This window comes from Barbus barbus, assembly GCF_936440315.1.
Source record: "Barbus barbus genome assembly, chromosome: 47".
In the NCBI taxonomy this organism is placed as follows: Eukaryota; Metazoa; Chordata; class Actinopteri; order Cypriniformes; family Cyprinidae; genus Barbus; species Barbus barbus.
Window position 1 is genome coordinate 15,245,744 of NC_136725.1, and position 12,734 is coordinate 15,258,477.

The window sequence follows — 12,734 nt, forward strand, 5'->3', positions numbered from 1 at the left end:
GGATGTGCTGTGTTCAGTTCAATTATGCAATCCCATTCAAACTCGTGTCAAATCGGAGTCAGTACACACCTGCCATCATTTAAAGTGGCTCTGATGAAACCCAAATAAAGTTTAGCTGTTCTAGTATGATTTTCCTGACATTTTCTTAGTTGCATCTTACAGCAAAAGCCATGGTCCGCAGAGAGCTTCCAAAGCATCAGAGGGATCTCATTGTTAAAAGGTATCAGTCAGGAGAAGTGTACAAAAGAATTTCAAAGGCATTAGATAAACCATGGAACACAGTGAAGACAGTCATCATCATGTGGAGAAAATATGGCGCAACAGTGAAATTACCAAGCACTGGATGTCTCTCCAAAATTGATGAAAAGATGAGAAGAAATCTGGTCAGTGAGGCTGCCAAGAGGCCTACAGCAACATTAAAGGAGCTGCAGGAATTTCTGGTAAGTACTGGCTCTGTAGCACATATGACAACAATCTCCCATATTCTTCAAATGTCTGGGCTATGGGGTAGAGTGGCAAGAAAAACACCCAAGCCCGACTAGATTTTGCAAAAACCATAACACATTGGAAAAATGTGTTATGGTCTGATGAAACCAAGGTTGAACTTTTTGGCCATAATTCTAAAAGGTTTGTTTGGCACAAAAACAACACTGCACATCACCAAAGGAACACCATACCCACAGTGCAATAAATGTAACCGCATGGTGGTGGCTTTTTCTTCAGCTGGAACTGGGGCCTTAGTCAAGGAGGCGGGAATTATGAACAGTTCCAAATACCAGTCAATATTGGCACAAAACCTTCAGGCTTCTGCTGGAAAGCTGAAGATGAATTAGTTTAAGGGTGTGCACACTTATGCAACCACATTATTTTAGTTTTTTATTTTTACTCCACCTTTCCTAAAAGTTTTCAGTTTGTTTTTAATTGAGTTGTACAGATTATAGTTTACATTAAAGGTGGAAAAAGTTCTGAAATTATTTATCTTGGTCTCATTTTTTTACATCACAGAAACCTGTCATTTTAACAGGGGTGTGTAGACTTTTAATATCCACTGTATGTATGTATACAGTGCCCTCCACTAATATAGGCACCCTTGATAAATATGAGCAAAGGTGGCTGTGAAAATAAATCTGCATTGTTTATCCTTTTAATCTTTCACTCAAAAAAAATCACAATATTTTAACCTGTCATTGAAGTAAAACAATTGAAAGTGGGGAGAAAATCTCATGATGAAATAAATGTTTTTCTCCAATGAATGTTGGCCACAATTATTGGCACCCCTAGAAATTCTTATGAGTAAAATATCTCTGACGTATGACCTCCTGTTCCAGGATTATAAATATCAGTTGTCAGACACGACTGGAACTTCAAATGGCACTGGCTTTTTTGGTCAGATGAAACTGAAAAAAGAGCTTTTTGGCAGCAAACCCACAAGATGATTTTGGTACTAACAGGGATAAAAAAACAAAAATTAAAAAGTACCCCATGTCCACGGTTAAATATACAGCTGGATCTTTAATATTTTGGGCCTGTTTTTCTGCCAGAGGTCCTGAACATCTTGTTCAGATGCGTGGCATCATGGATTCTATCAAATTTCACTAACATGGAGCTGTGAATATGAAGGAGCTGGAGAGATTCTGTATGAAGAAAATGGTCTCTGATCTCTTATCAGGTGTTCCCCAAACTATTCAGGCATTATAGGAGAAAACTCAGAGTTGTTACCCTGGGAAAAAGGATGTTGCAATAATTGGGTGCCAATAATTGTGGCCAGCATGAACTAGAGATTTATTTCACAATGAGATTTTCCCCCCACTTTCAATTGTTTTACTTCAATGATAGGTTGGCATTTTGTGAATTTTTTTGAATGAAAGAAAGATAAACAATGCAGATTTATTTTCACAGCTGCCATATGTGTGCGTGTGTTTATACATGCATGTCACAATTAGTGTCAAATTTTTTTAAATGGGAATTTTATTCATTGCATCCCTACTTAATATGAATTTTTAATTGCTATTCAAAAGGTCTAAACCAAAGCATGTTTTCTTGGGAATATTGCTTTAATTTATTTTCTGTTATATGAGCCTGATTACCTCCAGACCATTACTACTACTAAAAAATTAAAAGCAAGCTCCTGAATTCTCCAAAAGGTGACTCCATTTTTGGCTGGAAAACAATAGCACAAACTTCTGTGGCTATTAGTAATGGATTTGATGAATTATAATGCGTTTTGTGGGATTAGCTGACAGGGTTATTAAGGTAAACTGAAAAAAAGAAAAAAAAATCTATTAAAATGTATACCTTGTGCGCATATACTGCGCAGGCATGTTCATTTATCATTTTAATTTGAAAAGGTTTGTCTTCAGTGCAGGTTATAATAAAGTGATATTGCTGTCTCCTTATTCCAGTGATGTTCAATAAATGGGTCATCTCAGGAAACCATGCTATTTATGCTGGAAAATGGCTGTTTTTATTTTTGTATTTTCATTTCTAAAGGTTACAGCATAACTTTGCCACCTTGGGCCCAATATACCATCGCCGTAACTACCGCTGAAAATGGGGCACCATGTTATTTACAGTCACTCTTGTGCATTATACCAAAAATATTATTTCTGTAAAAATTAATCACCGATAAAGACTGTAAAAGAAATACACCTCTGTCTCAACAGTTTAAAAAAAAACCTCCCTTAAATATGTGAAAAAGATCCAACTATTATTTAAAGGGGAAATGTCACATTACACGGTTGAACAAATCACACAGATGAATTCTGCTTGTCGGTCATTCCTGAGCTTAACAGCCACTTATGCAAAAAGTACTACTTATGGAAATAGAGCACTTTTTAATGAATTTACCCTGGCACTTACAGACCGCAGAATCAGATTTCAGAGGGTGTTTTTAAATAAAACACTGCCTTCTGCAGGCCAACAGCTGTTCCAGCAAACAAAAATCAAACTAGAACACAATCATTTCAAATTGTACAAAGTATTTAATTGGTTTTCTCCCTTTTAAATCAATGAATTAAGACAATTTTAGGAGAATTAAAATAGTTTCACAGCTAATTCAATTGTCAACCACACATTAAGACATTAAAAGCCACGTATGGCTTGACAGTGTTTTGCTTTTTAAAAAAAAAAAAAAAGCCCTCACACACATGCACCATGCAGAGCGGAATACTTCCATTGCATTATGGCTAAATTAACCTGAGCACATGTAATTATCTTCCCCATGCATTCCTCACAAAAATTAGATCATACAAGTCATTTAATCCTTTAGTGAACTAAATGTATGATAACTAAAGTCAATGCAAATTGAATGAACACAAATTTCATTCACTAACATCAAACAAGGCAAGCATTAAAGCTAGTGACCTGTTATCTAGGTGAGGAATTTAAAATAGTAAAAATTACCTTTCAAACAGTGCAGAATAAATATTATGTTCTGCACCACTTGAAAAGCATTTTTTACTATAGTGTTATTGGTTCAGCCCTGATGCTTGAGTGGTTATTGCTAGGAAATAGACAGGACAACACATTAACATGAATGACCTGTTATCAAAATGTTCAAGCTTAAAAAAAATTAATAAAAATAAAAGTCATCATTTACCCATCAAACCTGTGTGACTTTCTTCTATAAAACCCAAAAATGGAATGGAAAAAGGTTTGGAAGAGCAGCTTGGACATTTCTACAGCACACCTGTAGCAGAATATCCAAGCTGCTCTTTTCCATAAAATGAATGTGAATGGTGACCACAATTATGCCTGGTCCTAATCCACTATTATTGTATGGAGCAGCTTGGTCATCTAAATCACTGCTTTGAGGTTTGTAACCACATAAGGGTGGAAATGACAGAATTTACATTAAATGTGAACTGGCTCTTTAAATGTTTGAACAGCAGGGGTTTTTGTTTTCATACCATTGCAAAACTGTGGAGTTCATGTAGCCCTTCAATGTAATAATTTTGAATCGTCTCTATAATGACCTTGTGGAACATGGCAGTAAAAAGGCATGCACAAAGATCATCTCTTTTTCAATACAAAAGGCAGCAGCGCAACAAATGCCGACAGTTCAATAGCTTGTCGAAAGCATAATGACTGTTGCAGTCTTCTAAAATAGCTTTTATAAAATATCAACTTCGACTTATCGACTTCATGTATTTGAAAATGAGGAGATGCTTTAGACCTCTTTGGTCCAAAACAGACAAAGTCAGATGCAAAACAAATCTGGTTTCCATTCGTATGGTTGGCAGTGGAGTTGAGGAGGATGACCAGCACATCTCTGAAGAGCTCTGGATTGGGTTTGTAGGAGGAAAAGGGGGCGTGGTCAGGGCAGCCACTGCTACCTGGAGTTCTGAGGGAGGAGTTTCTTAAATAACCCACCCACTGATATGTCCACCCTCATAACCAGGGCGACCCCCAGGATCACAAACACACTGCCCACAATGAAGCCCGATGCCTCAAACATCAGTCTGCCGAAAAGAAAAATAGATCTTAGAATGCAGTTATTACGAGAAGAGCTTTTTTAAATCTTTAACTTATACTGAAGTCAAAGTTTACAGTGGCCCAGTAGTCCACAACACAAAGCATAGGATTGATTTTGTTGCGGCTTGTTTCCGTTGTGTTGTGGAGATTTTATTGTGTTGTGTACTACTGGGCCAATGTAATAATTACAAGATGGAAACCAGTAGATTCTACTCTGGTTTCTCTGGCAACACTTATAGTGCCACAATGGATCCCTGTGTGGGTTTGTTCGTAATGGCAAAATGCTTCACTACATTAATTTATCTAGTGAAAGTCGGAGTTGTCAAACTCCGAGTCATAATTCAGGGTTAATATCATTTACTTATAAAGCATGACAGTTAGCAGACTAAACTCTCTCAACGTGAAAAGCAAGTGGTGTGTGGGTGAATTTTAGTAATGTTATGAAGGGCCTCCTACAAAACATTATCAAACAACACCAACCACCATTGTTTAACCCATCAACTAGTCCATTTCGAAAATGTACACAGCTCTAGATCATTTTATCAATGCCTTAAAATAAAAAGACAGAGATGGTGACTCACTTGGGTGCAAACACTTTCCACACCATGAGGTGTCTCCTGAGGATGGCTGCAGCACAAACAGATGCAAAAACCTAAAAGGTAAAACAAGTTATTTATCATTTATGATCCATTTTAGAAAAGCATACAAATCACATTAGATGAGAACACATTAGCCTCTACATGCCATGTCTTACATGACTAAGCACAAAAGTAAATTTTTCTTATTGGAACAATTCACACAGTCTGGTGAATGATAAAAAAATATGTTCTACATATGAAAATGTTCTACAGTGCGATTACTGTAGAACACCATTTCACTAAAGGTCACAGAAACATTTTGATTAAAAATGTTGTGTTTTTTTGCCTGACTTAATGGAAGCATTACGCAACGCACCTGTGCTCCATTCACAAAGAGGTAGCGTACAGCGAGCTGCAGGAGACCAGAGCTGAACTTCTGAGGGTTCTCTCTCAGTCTCATCTCCATGACAGCGTCCTCGCTCTCCTCTGCTCCTGCCGAGCGTGTAAATCGGGTCCCACGCACCTCACAAACCAGAGGCCAGAACAGCAGCAGAGGACAACCAACTGCATGTGCAAATTAGACAGTGATCATTAGAAATGGAAAGAAAGAATGGACAGAAAGCTTAAACAGAAAGATACAGAAACAAATCTAATGTGAATCATGTTGAGAGTATCCTGGATCAAGTATTAAGTTACCTGCAAAGATAATGTGAGAGGAGAAGGTGTTGAGGGTCACCAATGACGCAGGAAGTGCAGTGCTTGTGTGACCTTGAGGAAAGCCCACAAATGCAGCACCCCACTGAATGGAGGGGAAGGTAGGCAGGTGTCCAGTTGCATGAAAAAACTGGGTGGATGCCAGAGACCATGAAACCACTGGAGCCCATGGCACACTGAAACAATCTGGCAGTGTTAAAGTAGGAAGATTTCATGCATCAGTTATAATAGCTCAGCAAGGCATAAGATGTGAAGATAACAATGGAGTCTTACTAGAGTGCTTGTGAAGGCTGGAGAGGTTGGCGCTACAGGCGTGGATGTGCAGCATGGCTCCAGCCTCCAGGAGGAGAAGCAGGAAGGCAATAGCCATTCCTTCCGGATGGAGAAGCAGAAGCACCAATCCCAAGAGTCCACAAAGCAGGACCAATGGGGCAGAGTACACTGTACCCAGCCCGTAAGCCTCCACAGCTGGCCTGCTGTCAGTTTCGCCACTTTCCGTGGCCACGTCCTCCAGCGAGTGTCGGATGCGCTGATACAACTGTGGTATGAGGTGGTGCAGTTCAGCCTGTGGGCTGATTCCCGTACTGGCTCGGTACTTGGGGGGTGGCAGGGACATTCCTCGAGAGTTCATTGGAGTCCTTGACTTGAGGAACACAGTCATAGGGTCCAACCACAACAGGAGCAGTCCCAGGCCCAGCAGGCAGAAAGTGGCCTGAGGCAGGAACACTTGAGCTAGGCTGATGAGTTCAGACAAATTCCTGAAGGTGTCCTCTGGGGTGGCACTTACCGCCCAGTGCAATCCCATGCAAACACAGGCCAGGGGTATGAGGAAGCAGGCCAAAAACACAGTCACACTGGTACAGTTGAGGTTCCCGTAATGTCTGAGCCATCGGTGTACAAGGTACCCCCACAAGGCCAGTGAGCCAACGGAGAGGACATAGTGGAGGTTGCGCAGTTGGCTGTTCTGTACTCGTGAAAGCGGGGAAAGGAAAGGTGAGGGCTGACAGGTGCCCTGCTCCTCTCGGCAGTTGTGGAAGGAGAGGGATAGGTAGAGCGATCCCACCAGCACTCCCAACCAAACCAACAAGATAGTGGCCTGCCGTCTAACCACTGAGGATGGCAGTGCTGTTGGGAGCAGCCGAGGTGGCTTCTGGGTGTCTGGTGGGGGAAGTGGTACCAGGAGTCCATCCCAGTTTAGACTGAGAGGAACATAGATGCTCAATGTGAAGAGCAAGAAGGTAACCACATTGCCCTCATAGATGACATAGCTGTCTGAGAGTAGGGAGGCGCAGCGCAGGAAAAGCACCAGAAGGGCCGGTGTGAGGAGGCCAGAAGGTGACCACCTCTCCTTTGGAGAAACTCCTTGTGTTCTCCATAGAAACAAAACCTCAGAAGAAAGTGCTGCAGCTCCCACACACCATGAGAGCTCCAAATATCCTTGCAAGAACAGCTGACCTGCAGCTACAACTAGTCCCACAGCCAACCCACAGAGCATGGGCAACTTCAGCAGCCCTTCCTGACTCACTACATGAGACAACTCAGAAAGGACATAGCAGAGCATACAGGCAACTCCTAAGATCAAGAGCCCAGCAGCCATCTTGAAAGGATTGAAACGGGCCCAGGAGGCTCTGCAAGTCTCCCTGACAGCAGTCAGATAGTTCTGCATGGAGACGACTAGCTCAGGAGAGGGAAGATGGCCCTTGTGGACACCGGCCAAGTACTGGGATGAAATGTTTGAGAAGTCAGCCCGCAGCTGAGACAGACTGTCTGGTGGGATGTCTTTGGCCATGTTAGAGTAGGTCTCCAAGAAGCGGTTTACCTTCATGGAAGAGTGGAAATGGAATAATCAGAGAGAATTTAGCTAAGTTCATAATTGTACTAATGAAGAAAACATGAAATAAGACAATTCAGGCAAATGCACCTTAAAAACACAGACTAAGAGAAATTCCTCTAACCTGTTTGACGTTAATCCACAGCGCCTCAGCCTGGCTGAGCCCTGTAGGTGCAGCCCGGGAGCCATTCTGAGGAAAAAGTGGAAGAAGAACCTGGCCCACACTGCTATAAGGAATGGGCACTCCCAGCAAAAGTGCCAGCGTGGGCACCAGATCAGTCTGAGGTACGACCTCAGGTTCCACCTACAAACACAAAGATGCTGAACTCCAAATGTATGGAAAAAGCCAAAAGATAACCCAAAGACAACATTTAAATTCCTCTCTCATAGTGGCACTTTTTTATTTTAATTTTTTCCCCCACATTTTAGGAAATGGAAAATGGGGAAAAAAGTTAATAAGGTTAATTTTAAGTATCCAACAAAAGTATACAGTATTAATGCTGTTATCATGCAATTACAGACCAATAGTGTTGACAACAGCCTTACTACAGTATATTTTGTGACACCCCACATTTTTCTCCATCTGGCCACCCAGCTAAAAATTTTCCTGGACACACCACTGGTAGTAAAATATTAAATGCACACAAATCATAACAGTGTCTCTTATACCTGGGAGCCTGGTGTTGGAAATAAGGGAGAGGAACTGTAGAGAAACAGAGCAGCATCTGTTTCTTTCTGGCTCTCTCCACCGTGATCCCCAGTGTCGGTCATTCCATGATCACCCATCACCACCAACAAGGTGTCGTTCTTCAGACGCTTTAACACTGACCTGGGGTCAGAAGTGAGTAACGGATGGAAAACAAAGTGCATAATGCAAGAATGTAATAAAACTAAAAACATGGCAGAATGTGGATAGATGAATGATACTGCTGCTAACCTGATAACTTCATCCATCTGGGAGAGTTTCTCAGCCATTGCAGGGTGATCCGGGCCAAATCTGTGCCCACAGTGATCCACACCCAGGAAGTGAGCAATCAACACATCCCAGTCATCCCCCTCCACTGAAAAAAGCAAACGAAAACCCTTAGTCACTGATTCAGACAATGTGTTTACAGTGTAAACATGAGATATGTCCATCTATTTATAAGGTAAACAAAGTGAGATCTTAAACCAACCAGGCAAGTTCCTAATTGATGTGCTAATCATTCTGCTTACTGGTAGGATAAATGTTTTGGAGAATGCCATTGTCAACAGTATGCAAGTCCTTCACGTTGAAGGAGGGGAAGGGTAGTGATCTGTGGAACTTCTTGGGGAAAAGACTCACCCATGTGTCATCCCCCATAAAGACAACTCTCTTGCCTTTTAAAAAGGAGAAAAAAAAAAAAACGCAATGATTAACAAAGACTCTAGCAAAAAAACTACACTTTGATCATTTTAATGTAAACATGATTCATTTAATTTGATAAAACTGTGACTTTATAAATTTCTACAAAATGTCATTAATTGCAATAATGCATTCTGGCAAACAACAGGATTATGGTAATATAATGCAATAATAAAAAAAATTGTTTAGCAAATCTCACAAAAGGTCACAAAAATAGGTCCATGTCACATTTCAGCCTAAAAATACAAAATCACTGTTTAAAAAAAAAAAAAAAAACCTCATCGTGCTTATCAAGGTACAATAAGAATAGTATTATTCTGAAATATTATAATTTAAATAATGACAATGTGACAAATTGTGGTCCTAAAAATAGTCTTCCTTTTCTTTAGAGAAAAATATAAATTTCTTGACAGGTTTGGTATAAAAGGAAAATCCCAGTTACAGATTCACTCACCCACTTGGCCCAGCTGGTGCACTAGATTGTCTTCCAGGATGGCGTTGGATGCAAAGTTGTTCCCCACATCAATGAACGTGGGCAAGGAACCCGTGGTAAAGCCTTTGATCCTCTGCATGGTAGTGGTGGGCGGATCGGCCCGAAAGGTGTAGAGTCTGGCATGAGAGGGGTGAGACGATGCCATCTCATCTAACACCGGCAATTTGTTCTCAAACGGTTTGGGTGCCGTGTTCTCCGGATCATAGCGGGTGAAGTCGGCCTTCAGAGCGTCGATGATCAGCACCACTGCCCTACGAAAGCGTGGTTCGCTAAGGCAGAAATCTCCCTTCACCTGAGCTCCTGGAGACAAGACATCTGCACAGGTGCTCGTTCTGTTGACCTCCAGCCTGACTAGGAGGAAGCCTCCCACAAACAGGAAAATGCCTGTGTAAAACACGGAGCAGACCCAGATGAGGGTGACCAGGACAGGAAGTCTTCTCATTCTAAGCATGATGGAAAGAGAATTAACAGTGCTCATTATGTAATTAAGCGTACATTTTACATCAACAAAATACAATGGTTTCTCTGTAGGATTATTCATTTATATATTTCTTCAGTGTAACATCAATATGGACAGAATTTTTTAAAATAATTTTATTCTGCCTTTTATTAATACAATATAATTATATTATATTATATTATGCAAGGATATCTCATCTGAAAATTGGCTCTACAGAGTATCTTAGGCCCACCACATTATTTTCTTGATAACGTTAAGCTAAAATGTTCATATATTTGAATTAAAATCATAAAAATATTGCAAATCATAACACTGGACCTAATGGAGTTCCTGGTCAATTAATATACTCCTTAATGGGTTATTGTAGATTAAATATTGAACAAAATGAGGACACTTTCAATAATGTGTAAAAATACATCATATGATGTTGCTTGCATAGCGTTGTGATAAAATGTTAGTGAATAGATGACAGTACATTTGCCAACACAAGAAAATATATATTTTTTTTTTGTATTAATTTAATAATACTTTCCCTGAACTTAGTTTTGGAAAAAAAAAAAAAAATAATAATAAAAATAATAAATATATATAATTTTTTTATTATTTTTTTTTTTTTTATAATGAAGTTGACTAACATTTTACTCAATATTTTGAACAAGACTCTTTAAAAAAAAATAGATAAGTTTTTTCAGAAAACTTAAAGCAACATAAATGCAATTTTAAGCCAACCGAAAAACTGGGTACACAATATTTGTGTAAGATTATAAAATATCACTAAACATACAGTTCATTTAAACATTTAGTTCCCTTCCTAGTCACCATAAGTGTAACACACTAGGTTGAGAGACACAGTCACAACAAGCAATGGTACATTGCAAGTCGAAACTAATACACCAACCTTTAAGAGAGTAATTTGAAATTCACTGCATAAATGAGCCAGGCCTTACTAGCACATACTAGGGAACGCACTTGAGACTGAGTCCATAGCTGCGGGCGAGTGTGTTCCACGCTTCCAGTACTGACCTTGCTTCTCTGCGTTCGTCCTCTCTCTCTTCAGGATTGTAAATGTAGACCGCGCATCCACTGCAGGTCCACCGACATCTGACAACAGTGCTATCAGAGCCTCACTGCTGCGCTACACTCGCTGACATGCAGCCTAATTGCACGTCTGTTTTGTTTAAATATTGGTCATCTTGCAGCCCGGTTTCCACTTCCGTTGACAGACATGCGCAGTGCGCCTGACGGTTACCGGTTAGACGACTATTAATATAAAAGACACCGTTTACTGATCTTCAAAATAAAAGCCTCTCGGGTCACGCTACATCAGTTTAGAGCAGGGGTGTCAAACTCAGTTCCTGGAGGGCCACAGCCCTGCACAGTTTAGATGCAACCCTAATTAAACTGATCCTGATCCAGCTAATCAAGTCATTAAGGCTTATTTGAAAACTGCATGGTATGTGTGTTGGAGCAGGGCTGGAGCTAAACTCTGCAGGGCTGCGGCCCTCCAGGAACTGAGATTGACCCCCCTGATTTAGTGTCTCTTGTACTGGCTCGAATTTATGTCGATTTCGATTGTAGTAAAATAATTGTGGCAGGATTTTATTACCGTATTATCTTATTACAAAACTGCATAATAATTTGTAAAATATTTAGTTTTTTAATCGTTTAAACTTAATTTGTCCAAAATAAATTAGAGGTTATGTTAAATTCTTGAAAATGTTTTTGTTCCAGATTTTTATTTTTTTTTTCATTTCTTTTCTTTTCTTTTCTTTTCTTTTCTTTTCTTTTCTTTTCTTTTCTGGGAAATCTAAAACAAAATCCGCACAGCATAATACATCATATGTGGAACATGGAACATGTTTTCGTAACTTTTTATTTTATTATTTTATATTGTTTTAATATTTTGTTTTATTTTCAGGGGAATATAAAGCAAACTTCACAAAGCATAATTTATTATACCTGGAACATGGAATGTGTGTTTGTCATTTTTATTTTTATTTAATTTAATTTTATTTTCAGGGACATTTAAAACTAAATACACACAGCATAATACATAATACCTAGAACATGGAATGTGTTATTTTATTTTATTTTATTCAGGAAAATTAAGACAGTTAAAAAATAATCATAGGCCTTTGGTTAAAGACTTCAATTGCTGTGAAGATTAAATGTGACAAAAAACATTAATTCGCTTTGCTTTACAAAATAATAAAAAATGCACATGGACATTCATTTACTGTACAAACATTGTACAAATTGTAAAAAAAAATAATATTTATTTATTTATTTATTAAAGTGAAATAACTGAACATAAACATATGAACCGAAGAAAAATACAAATTTTAGAAGAAAATTTCTGATGGCACTTAGAGGCTTTTGCATCTGAACACTTCATATATATATGATATGATCACTGATCAGGTGCAGACAGGTTGTGACATGTAGTGTGCGTGCCAAAGGACAAAAACTTTGACTATGCAGTGTTTACTTTAAAAACACTACTTAAGTGAATCTGTATTTTCTATTAAAACAAACCAACTCAGTTTCATCATGAAATGTTATTTGTGTTAGAGAATTTAAGCAGCCCGTACCCACGGTTACCCTTTTCCATAATAGTGTCTGTGGTGCAAAATGAGCAATTTTTCTCAGCCATATCATAAATATATTAAATAACTTTGCTTTAGAAATGTGCATTCACACAGAATGCACTTTTACTTTGAAAAAGAGATGGGGGGGCGGGGGTATTTTAACTTGAGCACCACAGGTTTTATGTCCATCTAGTGTGTGTTTCCATAGAAAAA

At 39.1% G+C, this 12,734-nt stretch overlaps 1 protein-coding gene across 3 annotated transcripts; it reads right to left on the reverse strand.

The window, feature by feature from the left end:
* Positions 1-2,444: 2,444 nt before the first annotated feature.
* LOC306866102 (GPI ethanolamine phosphate transferase 3-like) lies at positions 2,445-11,173 on the reverse strand. Of its 3 annotated transcripts, none has more exons than XM_079411115.1 (11): positions 10,957-11,173; positions 9,435-9,857; positions 8,812-8,955; positions 8,534-8,657; positions 8,266-8,425; positions 7,721-7,900; positions 6,039-7,584; positions 5,748-5,951; positions 5,428-5,615; positions 5,055-5,125; positions 2,445-4,460 (listed from the first exon to the last, which is right to left on the reverse strand). In XM_079411115.1, exons 2-11 carry the CDS (start codon positions 9,616-9,618, stop codon positions 4,331-4,333), a joined length of 2,931 nt encoding a protein of 976 aa, XP_079267241.1. In that variant the 5' UTR covers positions 9,619-9,857; positions 10,957-11,173; the 3' UTR covers positions 2,445-4,330. The 3 variants fall into 3 exon arrangements, 2 of the variants coding, with proteins under 2 accessions (XP_079267241.1, XP_079267240.1); XM_079411114.1 differs by having other exon boundaries at positions 9,435-9,916; positions 10,957-11,169; XR_013783920.1 differs by having other exon boundaries at positions 2,966-4,460; positions 5,748-5,941; positions 9,435-9,916; positions 10,957-11,169.
* Positions 11,174-12,734: the final 1,561 nt, after the last annotated feature.

Coding starts and splice junctions, on each gene's coding strand:
- LOC306866102 (XM_079411114.1), bottom strand. CDS start 9,915: ATGAGAAGACTTCCTGTCCTGGTCACCCTCATCTGGGTCTGCTCCGTG. Junction 8,956..9,434: donor GCACCAGCTGGGCCAAGTGG/GTGAGTGAATCT, acceptor CCTTTTTAAAAG/GCAAGAGAGTTGTCTTTATG. Junction 8,658..8,811: donor CCAAAACATTTATCCTACCA/GTAAGCAGAATG, acceptor TGCTTTTTTCAG/TGGAGGGGGATGACTGGGAT.